The sequence below is a fragment of the Heterodontus francisci genome, chromosome 8, assembly GCF_036365525.1.
Source record: "Heterodontus francisci isolate sHetFra1 chromosome 8, sHetFra1.hap1, whole genome shotgun sequence".
Classification (NCBI taxonomy): domain Eukaryota; kingdom Metazoa; phylum Chordata; class Chondrichthyes; order Heterodontiformes; family Heterodontidae; genus Heterodontus; species Heterodontus francisci.
This window is the reverse complement of record NC_090378.1, coordinates 8481976-8497744: the sequence shown is the minus strand read 5'-3', so window position 1 is coordinate 8497744 and position 15769 is coordinate 8481976. Positions and strand designations below refer to the sequence as shown.

Below are 15769 nucleotides of genomic sequence, written 5' to 3'. Positions count from 1 at the left end.
CAATGTCGGACTGAAGGAGTGCTGCAATGTCAGACTGAAGGAGTGCTGCAATGTCAGACTGAAGGAGTGCTGCAATGTCGGACTGAAGGAGTGCTGCAATGTCAGACTGAAGGAGTGCTGCAATGTCGGACTGAAGGAGTGCTGCAATGTCAGACTGAAGGAGTGCTGCAATGTCAAACTGAAGGAGTGCTGCAATGTCGGACTGAAGGACTGCTGCAATGTCAAACTGAAGGAGTGCTGCAATGTCAGACTGAAGGAGTGCTGCAATGTCGGACTGAAAGAGTGCTGCAATGTCGGACTGAAGGAGTGCTGCAATGTCGGACTGAAGGAGTGCTGCAATGTCAAACTGAAGGAGTGCTGCAATGTCAGACTGAAGGAGTGCTGCAATGTCAGACTGAAGGAGTGCTGCAATGTCAGACTTAAGGAGTGCTGCAAAGTCAAACTGAAGGAGTGCTGCAATGTCAGACTGAAGGAGTGCTGCAATGTCAGACTTAAGGAGTGCTGCAATGTCAAACTGAAGGAGTGCTGCAATGTCAAACTGAAGGAGTGCTGCAATGTCAGACTGAAGGAGTGCTGCAATGTCGGACTGAAGGTGTGCTGCAATGTCAAACTGAAGGAGTGCTGCAATGTCAGACTGAAGGAGTGCTGCAATGTCAGACTGAAGGAGTGCTGCAATGTCGGACTGAAGGTGTGCTGCAATGTCAAACTGAAGGAGTGCTGCAATGTCAGACTGAAGGAGTGCTGCAATGTCAAACTGAAGGAGTGCTGCAATGTCGGACTGAAGGACTGCTGCAATGTCAAACTGAAGGAGTGCTGCAATGTCAGACTGAAGGAGTGCTGCAATGTCGGACTGAAAGAGTGCTGCAATGTCGGACTGAAGGAGTGCTGCAATGTCGGACTGAAGGAGTGCTGAAATGTCAAACTGAAGGAGTGCTGCAATGTCAGACTGAAGGAGTGCTGCAATGTCAGACTGAAGGAGTGCTGCAATGTCAGACTTAAGGAGTGCTGCAAAGTCAAACTGAAGGAGTGCTGCAATGTCAGACTGAAGGAGTGCTGCAATGTCAGACTTAAGGAGTGCTGCAATGTCAAACTGAAGGAGTGCTGCAATGTCAAACTGAAGGAGTGCTGCAATGTCAGACTGAAGGAGTGCTGCAATGTCGGACTGAAGGTGTGCTGCAATGTCAAACTGAAGGAGTGCTGCAATGTCAGACTGAAGGAGTGCTGCAATGTCAGACTGAATGAGTGCTGCAATGTCGGACTGAAGGAGTGCTGCAATGTCGCACTGAAGGAGTGCTGCAATGTCGGACTGAAGGAGTGCTGCAATGTCAGACTGAAGGAGTGCTGCAATGTCAAACTGAAGGAGTGCTGCAATGTCAGACTGAAGGAGTGCTGCAATGTCAGACTGAATGAGTGCTGCAATGTCAAACTGAAGGAGTGCTGCAATGTCGGACTGAAGGAGTGCTGCAATGTCAGACTGAAGGAGTGCTGCAATGTCAGACTGAAGGAGTGCTGCAATGTCGGACTGAAGGAGTGCTGCAATGTCAGACTGAAGGAGTGCTGCAATGTCGGACTGAAGGAGTGCTGCAATGTCAGACTGAAGGAGTGCTGCAATGTCAGACTGAAGGAGTGCTGCAATGTCGGACTGAAGGAGTGCTGCAATGTCAGACTGAAGGAGTGCTGCAATGTCGGACTGAAGGAGTGCTGCAATGTCAGACTGAAGGAGTGCTGCAATGTCGGACTTAAGGAGTGCTGCAATGTCAAACTGAAGGAGTGCTGCAATGTCAGACTGAAGGAGTGCTGCAATGTCAGACTTAAGGAGTGCTGCAATGTCAAACTGAAGGAGTGCTGCAATGTCAAACTGAAGGAGTGCTGCAATGTCAGACTGAAGGAGTGCTGCAATGTCGGACTGAAGGTGTGCTGCAATGTCAAACTGAAGGAGTGCTGCAATGTCAGACTGAAGGAGTGCTGCAATGTCAGACTGAATGAGTGCTGCAATGTCGGACTGAAGGAGTGCTGCAATGTCGGACTGAAGGAGTGCTGCAATGTCGGACTGAAGGAGTGCTGCAATGTCAGACTGAAGGAGTGCTGCAATGTCAAACTGAAGGAGTGCTGCAATGTCAGACTGAAGGAGTGCTGCAATGTCAGACTGAATGAGTGCTGCAATGTCAAACTGAAGGAGTGCTGCAATGTCGGACTGAAGGAGTGCTGCAATGTCAGACTGAAGGAGTGCTGCAATGTCAGACTGAAGGAGTGCTGCAATGTCGGACTGAAGGAGTGCTGCAATGTCAGACTGAAGGAGTGCTGCAATGTCGGACTGAAGGAGTGCTGCAATGTCAGACTGAAGGAGTGCTGCAATGTCAGACTGAAGGAGTGCTGCAATGTCGGACTGAAGGAGTGCTGCAATGTCAGACTGAAGGAGTGCTGCAATGTCGGACTGAAGGAGTGCTGCAATGTCAGACTGAAGGAGTGCTGCAATGTCAAACTGAAGGAGTGCTGCAATGTCAGACTGAAGGAGTGCTGCAATGTCAGACTATAGGAGTGCTGCAATGTCAAACTGAAGGAGTGCTGCAATGTCAGACTGAAGGAGTGCTGCAATGTCAAACTGAAGGAGTGCTGCAATGTCAGACTGAAGGAGTGCTGCAATGTCGAACTGAAGGAGTGCTGCAATGTCAGACTGAAGGAGTGCTGTAATGTCAGACTGAAGGAGGGCTGCAATGTCGGACTGAAGGAGTGCTGCAATGTCAGACTGAAGGAGTGCTGTAATGTCGAACTGAAGGAGTGCTGCAATGTCAGACTGAAGGAGTGCTGCAATGTCGGACTGAAGGAGTGCTGCAATGTCAGACTGAAGGAGTGCTGCAATGTCGGACTGAAGGAGTGCTGCAATGTCAGACTGAAGGAGTGCTGCAATGTCAGACTGAAGGAGTGCTGCAATGTCAGACTGAAGGAGTGCTGCAATGTCGAACTGAAGGAGTGCTGCAATGTCAGACTGAAGGAGTGCTGCAATGTCAGACTGAAGGAGTGCTGCAATGTCAGACTGAAGGAGTGCTGCAATGTCAGACTGAAGGAGTGCTGCAATGTCGAACTGAAGGAGTGCTGCAATGTCAGACTGAAGGAGTGCTGCAATGTCAGACTGAAGGAGTGCTGCAATGTTGAACTGAAGGAGTGCTGCAATGTCGAACTGAAGGAGTGCTGCAATGTCAGACTGAAGGAGTGCTGCAATGTCAGACTGAAGGAGTGCTGCAATGTCAAACTGAAGGTGTGCTGCAATGTCAGACTGAAGGAGTGCTGCAATGTCGAACTGAAGGAGTGCTGCAATGTCAGACTGAAGGAGTGCTGCAATGTCAGACTGAAGGATTGCTGCAATGTCAAACTGAAGGAGTGCTGCAATGTCAGACTGAAGGAGTGCTGTAATGTCGAACTGAAGGAGTGCTGCAATGTCAGACTGAAGGAGTGCTGCAATGTCAAACTGAAGGAGTGCTGCAATGTCGGACTGAAGGAGTGCTGCAATGTCAGACTGAAGGAGTGCTGCAATGTCGGACTGAAGGAGTGCTGCAATGTCAGACTGAAGGAGTGCTGTAATGTCGAACTGAAGGAGTGCTGCAATGTCAGACTGAAGGAGTGCTGCAATGTCAAACTGAAGGAGTGCTGCAATGTCGGACTGAAGGAGTGCTGCAATGTCAGACTGAAGGAGTGCTGCAATGTCAGACTGAAGGAGTGCTGCAATGTCAAACTGAAGGAGTGCTGCAATGTCAGACTGAAGGAGTGCTGCAATGTCAAACTGAAGGAGTGCTGCAATGTCAGACTGAAGGAGTGCTGCAATGTCGAACTGAAGGAGTGCTGCAATGTCAGACTGAAGGAGTGCTGCAATGTCAGACTGAAGGAGTGCTGCAATGTCAAACTGAAGGAGTGCTGCAATGTCAGACTGAAGGAGTGCTGTAATGTCGAACTGAAGGAGTGCTGTAATGTCGAACTGAAGGAGTGCTGCAATGTCAAACTGAAGGAGTGCTGCAATGTCGGACTGAAGGAGTGCTGCAATGTCAGACTGAAGGAGTGCTGCAATGTTGGACTGAAGGAGTGCTGCAATGTCAGACAGAAGGAGTGCTGCAATGTCAGACTGAAGGAGTGCTGCAATGTCAGACTGAAGGGGTGCTGCAATGTCAGACTGAAGGGGTGCTGCAATGTCGGACTAAAGGAGTGCTGCAATGTCGGACTGAAGGAGTGCTGCAATGTCGGACTGAAGGAGTGCTGCAATATCAGACTGAAGGAGTGCTGCAATGTCAGACTGAAGGAGTGCTGCAATGTCATACTGAAGGAGTGCTGCAATGTCAAACTGAAGGAGTGCTGCAATGTCAGACTGAAGGGGTGCTGCAATGTCAAACTGAAGGAGTGCTGCAATGTTGGACTGAAGGAGTGCTGCAATGTCAGACTGAAGGAGTGCTGCAATATCAGACTGAAGGAGTGCTGCAATGTCAGACTGAAGGAGTGCTGCAATATCAGACTGAAGGAGTGCTGCAATGTCGGACTGAAGGAGTGCTGCAATGTCAGACTGAAGGAGTGCTGCAATGTCAGACTGAAGGAGTGCTGCAATGTCAGACTGAAGGGGTGCTGCAATGTCGGACTGAAGGAGGGCTGCAATGTCGGACTGAAGGAGTGCTGCAATGTCAGACTGAAGGAGGGCTGCAATGTCAGACTGAAGGAGTGCTGCAATGTCAGACTGAAGGAGTGCTGCAATGTCAGACTGAAGGGGTGCTGCAATGTCGGACTGAAGGAGTGCTGCAATGTCAGACTGAAGGAGTGCTGCAATGTCAGACTGAAGGAGTGCTGCAATGTCGGACTGAAGGAGTGCTGCAATGTCAGACTGAAGGAGTGCTGCAATGTCAGACTGAAGGGGTGCTGCAATGTCGGACTGAAGGAGAGCTGCAATGTCGGACTGAAGGAGTGCTGCAATGTCGGACTGAAGGAGTGCTGCAATGTCAGACTGAAGGTGTGCTGCAATGTCGGACTGAAGGAGTGCTGCAATGTCAGACTGAAGGAGTGCTGTAATGTCGAACTGAAGGAGTGCTGCAATGTCGGACTGAAGGAGTGCTGCAATGTCGGACTGAAGGTGTGCTGCAATGTCAGACTGAAGGAGTGCTGCAATGTCAGACTGAAGGAGTGCTGCAATGTCGAACTGAAGGAGTGCTGCAATGTCAGACTGAAGGAGTGCTGCAATGTCAGACTGAAGGAGTGCTGCAATGTCAGACTGAAGGAGTGCTGCAATGTCAGACTGAAGGAGTGCTGCAATGTCAAACTGAAGGAGTGCTGCAATGTCAGACTGAAGGAGTGCTGCAATGTCGAACTGAAGGAGTGCTGCAATGTCAGACTGAAGGAGTGCTGCAATGTCAGACTGAAGGAGTGCTGCAATGTTGAACTGAAGGAGTGCTGCAATGTCGAACTGAAGGAGTGCTGCAATGTCAGACTGAAGGAGTGCTGCAATGTCAGACTGAAGGAGTGCTGCAATGTCAAACTGAAGGAGTGCTGCAATGTCAGACTGAAGGAGTGCTGCAATGTCGAACTGAAGGAGTGCTGCAATGTCAGACTGAAGGAGTGCTGCAATGTCAGACTGAAGGAGTGCTGCAATGTCAAACTGAAGGAGTGCTGCAATGTCAGACTGAAGGAGTGCTGTAATGTCAAACTGAAGGAGTGCTGCAATGTCAGACTGAAGGAGTGCTGCAATGTCAAACTGAAGGAGTGCTGCAATGTCGGACTGAAGGAGTGCTGCAATGTCAGACTGAAGGAGTGCTGCAATGTCGGACTGAAGGAGTGCTGCAATGTCAGACTGAAGGAGTGCTGTAATGTCGAACTGAAGGAGTGCTGCAATGTCAGACTGAAGGAGTGCTGCAATGTCAAACTGAAGGAGTGCTGCAATGTCGGACTGAAGTAGTGCTGCAATGTCAGACTGAAGGAGTGCTGCAATGTCAGACTGAAGGAGTGCTGCAATGTCAAACTGAAGGAGTGCTGCAATGTCAGACTGAAGGAGTGCTGCAATGTCAAACTGAAGGAGTGCTGCAATGTCAGACTGAAGGAGTGCTGCAATGTCGAACTGAAGGAGTGCTGCAATGTCAGACTGAAGGAGTGCTGCAATGTCAGACTGAAGGAGTGCTGCAATGTCAAACTGAAGGAGTGCTGCAATGTCAGACTGAAGGAGTGCTGTAATGTCGAACTGAAGGAGTGCTGTAATGTCGAACTGAAGGAGTGCTGCAATGTCAAACTGAAGGAGTGCTGCAATGTCGGACTGAAGGAGTGCTGCAATGTCAGACTGAAGGAGTGCTGCACTGTTGGACTGAAGGAGTGCTGCAATGTCAGACAGAAGGAGTGCTGCAATGTCATACTGAAGGAGTGCTGCAATGTCAGACTGAAGGGGTGCTGCAATGTCAGACTGAAGGGGTGCTGCAATGTCGGACTAAAGGAGTGCTGCAATGTCGGACTGAAGGAGTGCTGCAATGTCGGACTGAAGGAGTGCTGCAATATCAGACTGAAGGAGTGCTGCAATGTCAGACTGAAGGAGTGCTGCAATGTCAGACTGAAGGAGTGCTGCAATGTCAAACTGAAGGAGTGCTGCAATGTCAGACTGAAGGAGTGCTGCAATGTCAGACTGAAGGAGTGCTGCAATGTCGGACTGAAGGAGTGCTGCAATGTCAGACTGAAGGAGTGCTGCAATGTCGGACTGAAGGAGTGCTGCAATGTCAGACTGAAGGAGTGCTGCAATGTCAAACTGAAGGAGTGCTGCAATGTCAGACTGAAGGAGTGCTGCAATGTCAGACTATAGGAGTGCTGCAATGTCAAACTGAAGGAGTGCTGCAATGTCAGACTGAAGGAGTGCTGCAATGTCAAACTGAAGGAGTGCTGCAATGTCAGACTGAAGGAGTGCTGCAATGTCGAACTGAAGGAGTGCTGCAATGTCAGACTGAAGGAGTGCTGTAATGTCAGACTGAAGGAGGGCTGCAATGTCGGACTGAAGGAGTGCTGCAATGTCAGACTGAAGGAGTGCTGTAATGTCGAACTGAAGGAGTGCTGCAATGTCAGACTGAAGGAGTGCTGCAATGTCGGACTGAAGGAGTGCTGCAATGTCAGACTGAAGGAGTGCTGCAATGTCGGACTGAAGGAGTGCTGCAATGTCAGACTGAAGGAGTGCTGCAATGTCAGACTGAAGGAGTGCTGCAATGTCAGACTGAAGGAGTGCTGCAATGTCGAACTGAAGGAGTGCTGCAATGTCAGACTGAAGGAGTGCTGCAATGTCAGACTGAAGGAGTGCTGCAATGTCAGACTGAAGGAGTGCTGCAATGTCAGACTGAAGGAGTGCTGCAATGTCGAACTGAAGGAGTGCTGCAATGTCAGACTGAAGGAGTGCTGCAATGTCAGACTGAAGGAGTGCTGCAATGTTGAACTGAAGGAGTGCTGCAATGTCGAACTGAAGGAGTGCTGCAATGTCAGACTGAAGGAGTGCTGCAATGTCAGACTGAAGGAGTGCTGCAATGTCAAACTGAAGGTGTGCTGCAATGTCAGACTGAAGGAGTGCTGCAATGTCGAACTGAAGGAGTGCTGCAATGTCAGACTGAAGGAGTGCTGCAATGTCAGACTGAAGGAGTGCTGCAATGTCAAACTGAAGGAGTGCTGCAATGTCAGACTGAAGGAGTGCTGTAATGTCGAACTGAAGGAGTGCTGCAATGTCAGACTGAAGGAGTGCTGCAATGTCAAACTGAAGGAGTGCTGCAATGTCGGACTGAAGGAGTGCTGCAATGTCAGACTGAAGGAGTGCTGCAATGTCGGACTGAAGGAGTGCTGCAATGTCAGACTGAAGGAGTGCTGTAATGTCGAACTGAAGGAGTGCTGCAATGTCAGACTGAAGGAGTGCTGCAATGTCAAACTGAAGGAGTGCTGCAATGTCGGACTGAAGGAGTGCTGCAATGTCAGACTGAAGGAGTGCTGCAATGTCAGACTGAAGGAGTGCTGCAATGTCAAACTGAAGGAGTGCTGCAATGTCAGACTGAAGGAGTGCTGCAATGTCAAACTGAAGGAGTGCTGCAATGTCAGACTGAAGGAGTGCTGCAATGTCGAACTGAAGGAGTGCTGCAATGTCAGACTGAAGGAGTGCTGCAATGTCAGACTGAAGGAGTGCTGCAATGTCAAACTGAAGGAGTGCTGCAATGTCAGACTGAAGGAGTGCTGTAATGTCGAACTGAAGGAGTGCTGTAATGTCGAACTGAAGGAGTGCTGCAATGTCAAACTGAAGGAGTGCTGCAATGTCGGACTGAAGGAGTGCTGCAATGTCAGACTGAAGGAGTGCTGCAATGTTGGACTGAAGGAGTGCTGCAATGTCAGACAGAAGGAGTGCTGCAATGTCAGACTGAAGGAGTGCTGCAATGTCAGACTGAAGGGGTGCTGCAATGTCAGACTGAAGGGGTGCTGCAATGTCGGACTAAAGGAGTGCTGCAATGTCGGACTGAAGGAGTGCTGCAATGTCGGACTGAAGGAGTGCTGCAATATCAGACTGAAGGAGTGCTGCAATGTCAGACTGAAGGAGTGCTGCAATGTCATACTGAAGGAGTGCTGCAATGTCAAACTGAAGGAGTGCTGCAATGTCAGACTGAAGGGGTGCTGCAATGTCAAACTGAAGGAGTGCTGCAATGTTGGACTGAAGGAGTGCTGCAATGTCAGACTGAAGGAGTGCTGCAATATCAGACTGAAGGAGTGCTGCAATGTCAGACTGAAGGAGTGCTGCAATATCAGACTGAAGGAGTGCTGCAATGTCGGACTGAAGGAGTGCTGCAATGTCAGACTGAAGGAGTGCTGCAATGTCAGACTGAAGGAGTGCTGCAATGTCAGACTGAAGGGGTGCTGCAATGTCGGACTGAAGGAGGGCTGCAATGTCGGACTGAAGGAGTGCTGCAATGTCAGACTGAAGGAGGGCTGCAATGTCAGACTGAAGGAGTGCTGCAATGTCAGACTGAAGGAGTGCTGCAATGTCAGACTGAAGGGGTGCTGCAATGTCGGACTGAAGGAGTGCTGCAATGTCAGACTGAAGGAGTGCTGCAATGTCAGACTGAAGGAGTGCTGCAATGTCGGACTGAAGGAGTGCTGCAATGTCAGACTGAAGGAGTGCTGCAATGTCAGACTGAAGGGGTGCTGCAATGTCGGACTGAAGGAGAGCTGCAATGTCGGACTGAAGGAGTGCTGCAATGTCGGACTGAAGGAGTGCTGCAATGTCAGACTGAAGGTGTGCTGCAATGTCGGACTGAAGGAGTGCTGCAATGTCAGACTGAAGGAGTGCTGTAATGTCGAACTGAAGGAGTGCTGCAATGTCGGACTGAAGGAGTGCTGCAATGTCGGACTGAAGGTGTGCTGCAATGTCAGACTGAAGGAGTGCTGCAATGTCAGACTGAAGGAGTGCTGCAATGTCGAACTGAAGGAGTGCTGCAATGTCAGACTGAAGGAGTGCTGCAATGTCAGACTGAAGGAGTGCTGCAATGTCAGACTGAAGGAGTGCTGCAATGTCAGACTGAAGGAGTGCTGCAATGTCAAACTGAAGGAGTGCTGCAATGTCAGACTGAAGGAGTGCTGCAATGTCGAACTGAAGGAGTGCTGCAATGTCAGACTGAAGGAGTGCTGCAATGTCAGACTGAAGGAGTGCTGCAATGTTGAACTGAAGGAGTGCTGCAATGTCGAACTGAAGGAGTGCTGCAATGTCAGACTGAAGGAGTGCTGCAATGTCAGACTGAAGGAGTGCTGCAATGTCAAACTGAAGGAGTGCTGCAATGTCAGACTGAAGGAGTGCTGCAATGTCGAACTGAAGGAGTGCTGCAATGTCAGACTGAAGGAGTGCTGCAATGTCAGACTGAAGGAGTGCTGCAATGTCAAACTGAAGGAGTGCTGCAATGTCAGACTGAAGGAGTGCTGTAATGTCAAACTGAAGGAGTGCTGCAATGTCAGACTGAAGGAGTGCTGCAATGTCAAACTGAAGGAGTGCTGCAATGTCGGACTGAAGGAGTGCTGCAATGTCAGACTGAAGGAGTGCTGCAATGTCGGACTGAAGGAGTGCTGCAATGTCAGACTGAAGGAGTGCTGTAATGTCGAACTGAAGGAGTGCTGCAATGTCAGACTGAAGGAGTGCTGCAATGTCAAACTGAAGGAGTGCTGCAATGTCGGACTGAAGTAGTGCTGCAATGTCAGACTGAAGGAGTGCTGCAATGTCAGACTGAAGGAGTGCTGCAATGTCAAACTGAAGGAGTGCTGCAATGTCAGACTGAAGGAGTGCTGCAATGTCAAACTGAAGGAGTGCTGCAATGTCAGACTGAAGGAGTGCTGCAATGTCGAACTGAAGGAGTGCTGCAATGTCAGACTGAAGGAGTGCTGCAATGTCAGACTGAAGGAGTGCTGCAATGTCAAACTGAAGGAGTGCTGCAATGTCAGACTGAAGGAGTGCTGTAATGTCGAACTGAAGGAGTGCTGTAATGTCGAACTGAAGGAGTGCTGCAATGTCAAACTGAAGGAGTGCTGCAATGTCGGACTGAAGGAGTGCTGCAATGTCAGACTGAAGGAGTGCTGCACTGTTGGACTGAAGGAGTGCTGCAATGTCAGACAGAAGGAGTGCTGCAATGTCATACTGAAGGAGTGCTGCAATGTCAGACTGAAGGGGTGCTGCAATGTCAGACTGAAGGGGTGCTGCAATGTCGGACTAAAGGAGTGCTGCAATGTCGGACTGAAGGAGTGCTGCAATGTCGGACTGAAGGAGTGCTGCAATATCAGACTGAAGGAGTGCTGCAATGTCAGACTGAAGGAGTGCTGCAATGTCAGACTGAAGGAGTGCTGCAATGTCAAACTGAAGGAGTGCTGCAATGTCAGACTGAAGGGGTGCTGCAATGTCAAACTGAAGGAGTGCTGCAATGTTGGACTGAAGGAGTGCTGCAATGTCAGACTGAAGGAGTGCTGCAATATCAGACTGAAGGAGTGCTGCAATGTCAGACTGAAGGAGTGCTGCAATATCAGACTGAAGGAGTGCTGCAATGTCGGACTGAAGGAGGGCTGCAATGTCAGACTGAAGGAGTGCTGCAATGTCAGACTGAAGGAGTGCTGCAATGTCAGACTGAAGGGGTGCTGCAATGTCGGACTGAAGGAGTGCTGCAATGTCAGACTGAAGGAGGGCTGCAATGTCAGACTGAAGGAGTGCTGCAATGTCAGACTGAAGGAGTGCTGCAATGTCAGACTGAAGGGGTGCTGCAATGTCGGACTGAACGAGTGCTGCAATGTCAGACTGAAGGAGTGCTGCAATGTCAGACTGAAGGAGTGCTGCAATGTCGGACTGAAGGAGTGCTGCAATGTCAGACTGAAGGAGTGCTGCAATGTCAGACTGAAGGGGTGCTGCAATGTCGGATTGAAGGAGAGCTGCAATGTCGGACTGAAGGAGTGCTGCAATGTCGGACTGAAGGAGTGCTGCAATGTCAGACTGAAGTTGTGCTGCAATGTCGGACTGAAGGAGTGCTGCAATGTCGGACTGAAGGAGTGCTGTAATGTCGAACTGAAGGAGCGCTGCAATGTCGGACTGAAGGAGTGCTGCAATGTCGGACTGAAGGTGTGCTGCAATGTCAGACTGAAGGAGTGCTGCAATGTCAGACTGAAGGAGTGCTGCAATGTCAAACAGAAGGAGTGCTGCAATGTCAGACTGAAGGGGTGCTGCAATGTCGGACTGAAGGAGAGCTGCAATGTCGTACTGAAGGAGTGCTGCAATGTCGGACTGAAGGAGTGCTGCAATGTCAGACTGAAGGAGTGCTGCAATGTCAGACTGAAGGAGTGCTGCAATGTCAGACTGAAGGAGTGCTGCAATGTCAGACTGAAGGAGTGCTGCAATGTCGGATTGAAGGAGAGCTGCAATGTCGGACTGAAGGAGTGCTGCAATGTCGGACTGAAGGAGTGCTGCAATGTCAGACTGAAGGTGTGCTGCAATGTCGGACTGAAGGAGTGCTGCAATGTCGGACTGAAGGAGTGCTGTAATGTCGAACTGAAGGAGTGCTGCAATGTCGGACTGAAGGAGTGCTGCAATGTCGGACTGAAGGTGTGCTGCAATGTCAGACTGAAGGAGTGCTGCAATGTCAGACTGAAGGAGTGCTGCAATGTCAAACAGAAGGAGTGCTGCAATGTCAGACTGAAGGGGTGCTGCAATGTCGGACTGAAGGAGAGCTGCAATGTCGGACTGAAGGAGTGCTGCAATGTCGGACTGAAGGAGTGCTGCAATGTCAGACTGAAGGAGTGCTGCAATGTCAGACTGAAGGAGTGCTGCAATGTCAGACTGAAGGAGTGCTGCAATGTCAGACTGAAGGAGTGCTGCAATGTCGGACTGAAGGAGTGCTGCAATGTCGGACTGAAGGAGTGCTGCAATGTCAGACTGAAGGAGTGCTGCAATGTCGGACTGAAGGAGTGCTGCAATGTCAGACTGAAGGAGTGCTGCAATGTCGGAGGTGCCACCTGTCGGATGTAACATTAATCTGAGGCCCCGTCTGCCTCTCAAGTCAAAGTAGAAGCACGGTACGATTGAAAGATGAGGATGGGAGTTCTCCCTGGCATCCTGGCCAATATTTATCCCTTAACAAATGTCACTAAAAACAGATTATCTGGTCATTATCATATTGCTGTTTGTGGGAGCTTTGTATGTGGAAATTAGCCGCCAGATTTTCAATATTACAACACTGACCGCACTTCAAAAGACTTCATTGGTTGTCAAGTGCTTTGGGACAATCCAAGGTCATGAAAGGTGCCATATAAATGCAAGTCTTTCTGTCTGTCTGCTGGATTTACTTTACATCTCACCATGAGTTGCGACTGCCTCACGCCTGAAATAGAAATTCTTCCATGTCCAGCACTCACGTCCCTCGACTTGATGAACCCAAACTTCAAACAGCATAGAAAGCAGTTGAAAATAAATTGACAGAACGTATAACCAACGGCAGTAAAGTGGGTCAAAAAAAACCTGCTTACCAAGTTCATCATCATGTCAACTGGGCTTACTTTGTTGGGGTTCATTTTCTCAAGCATCTTCTTAATTTGTTCAAATGTTGGTCGCAAAGGAACATTCTGTGCCCAACACTTTTTTACCAACTTGAAACAAAAGGAAGAAAGTTGCATTCAAACTGTCATTTGAAATTACAATAATGACAATTAACTTAAATCTGCGTTCTCTGGTTACTCACTCTTATGCTACTGGAAAACCATGAGTTAAACTGCTTTGATACATGGGAAATAGTATTTAATTTAAAGTTCCTCTAAGGCTACATAGTTAATGATACAGTGTGCATGATCTAGTTTCACAGCATCGGTACTTTACCTCAACATATTCTCCCTGATTTGGACAATCGATGTCGGACTTTCCAGTATTAATTTCAGGAAGATAGGGGCGCCAGGTTGGTTCAACCTTGTCAAGGTCAATATCTCCCTTTAACACATGTGAATATAGTAAATTGCAGTTTTATTCAGATGAATGGAAATACGTGAGCTGCATCATGCAAATTGTAAATCAAGAAGGCAATATACCTACCGGGACAGGGTCACAACGTGTCGCAATTTCAAGCAGGATTATAGAATAGCTGGGTATAGAAAAACATTACAATTTTTTTTAGCAATGAGAAAGGTGATGCCTCATCCTCCTTACTTGAAAGAAAACGATTATAATTTATGTCATTCTCGGAAAATGAGATCCAGTTCTTCCACATGGTTGACTAAATCGTCTTGACAACCAATGGGAAAGTCTTATCCCGACCTGTGCCTACTGATTTGAGCCAATCAAAAATCACTGACATTTTCCAGTTATCCTGATTGGTGACCACAGATTTCTCAGGAACTTAATTGAAATATACCTTATTACTACGGGTATTCCACAATACTTAATTGAAAAAAGATTATTAAAAAAAACACCTGGGCCATTCTTGGCAAATTCTGAGGATTGGATTTTGTGCTGGAGGCGGGGCTGCTGGAGCTGAGGCAAAAAGGCCTTTTCGTGACCCCCACGGAGCGATCCTCCGATCTTTTTGAAACAAAGTTTTAGGAGGCAGGATCCCATCTCTTTAAAGACTTTAAAGGGACACACCTCCAAGAGCGGACGGCCAATCAGAGCACTGGCAGCGCAGCAGTAATGGCATTGCCACCAGGGGCGATGGCCACTGCCGGTACTGCAGAGGCCTTGGACCCAGGTCCAGTGGTGGAACCCTGGAACATAGATAGGTGAGGCAGGGTCACCGGGGCCAGTCCGGAAGGCCCCAGAGACGGGGGGGATGGGGGGTTTTCAATCAGTCCCAGGGGATGGGGGTCCTCCATGGGCCACAAATTGCCCATGAAGGATGGACACTTCCCAAGTCCACAGGAAGGGCGCCTCGTTTTACAAGGCATCCTGCCCATATGGCGGAGAACCCCCGCCACTGGTAAGATCCCAGCGGCAGTGGGAAGAAGCCCCTAATTGACCCTTAATAGGCCACTTAAGGGCCTCAATTGGCCACTGGGCAGGAAGGCCATTGTCAGCCTATTCTGTCTCTGGGAAGATCGGTGGGCAACGGGGACGCAATGGGCCCTCCACCCTGCCATCCCCCTGCCACCCATCGCGATACTCTGTGCCCCCGGCCTCCGAGCCCGCCTCAGGGGTCCTGTAAAATCCTGGCCCCTATTACTAAAACCTGAATTGGTCTCATTGTTTAACTCTTAGTATCTGAACTACATGGGATTACATAGGATACACAGGACAGAAACAGGCCATTTGGTCCAACCAGTTCATGCTGGCATTTATGCTCCACTTGAGCCTCCTCCCATCTTTCCTCATCTAAATCTATCATTGTAACGCTCTATCCCCTTCTCCCTCACATACCTGTCTAGCTTCCTATTAAATGTATCTATGCTATTCGCTCCAACCATTCCCTTTGGTAGTGAGTTCCACATTCTCACCACTGTCTGGGTAATGAAGCTTCTTCTGAATTCTCTATTGGATTGATTTACTCATCCACTCATAATTATTTGATAAACGATTAAGTGAAAGCAACCGTTTGAGTTTTAGTGACATTACCTGTAGACGTCTGCAGCTGGGGTCATATTTGAAATGACACCTGTAAATACTTCTGGAGCACAGTAAATGCGGCTTGCCTTTACATTGACTGTATTGGTAAATTCCTCAAAATCGTCCTTTCTGTAGGCTGCTAAACCATAATCTTCACAAAATCAAATTGAGATATGAATTAAGAGTGGAGTTAGGATGCTGCAATGCATTAAACTGTCTGACTTGCGAGACTGATGTTACCTGAGACTTTGCAAACCCATCTATCATCGATGACACAGTTCATTGAGCGTAACCTCCCATGGTAAATTCTGTGCTGGTGAAGATAAGCCATTCCCCGTGCCAAGTCAGTAGCAAATGACAATCTAAAGCAACAACAACAGATTACGTTTACATACAGCCTTTAGCATAGAAAATAGATGTTTCATGGTGCTTCAGAGTCATAAGGGATAAATAGACAGTGAGCCATCGGAGGTGATATTAAGAGCCATGCCCAAAAGATTAAGCAAAGAGATTAATTTTAATGACGACCTTAAGAGGAGAGAGAGAGAGATGGAGTGATGGAGAGGTTTCGGGAGGGAACTGTTGAGTGTGGGGCCTAATGTTGGTGCAAATGGAAGAGGTCAGAGTTATAGGAATGGAAATTTCAAGGGTGGTTGTAGGGCTGGAGGACATTACAGAGATATAGAGGGAGTTAGGGGAGGG

General features: G+C 48.8%; 1 protein-coding gene across 3 annotated transcripts in view; it reads right to left on the bottom strand.

Annotated features, from left to right (window-relative positions):
- The window catches only part of LOC137372636 (atrial natriuretic peptide receptor 2-like), a 168811-nt gene that overhangs the window by 114744 nt on the left and 38298 nt on the right, over window positions 1-15769 (bottom strand). For all 3 annotated transcript variants that reach the window (XM_068036599.1, XM_068036602.1, XM_068036600.1), the window contains exons 12-16: window positions 15308-15429; window positions 15077-15218; window positions 13565-13613; window positions 13355-13462; window positions 13009-13128 (exon numbers count right to left, since the gene is read on the bottom strand). In XM_068036599.1, the coding sequence (XP_067892700.1) occupies window positions 13009-13128; window positions 13355-13462; window positions 13565-13613; window positions 15077-15218; window positions 15308-15429 (541 nt within the window). The remainder of the gene's footprint in view (window positions 1-13008; window positions 13129-13354; window positions 13463-13564; window positions 13614-15076; window positions 15219-15307; window positions 15430-15769) is intronic.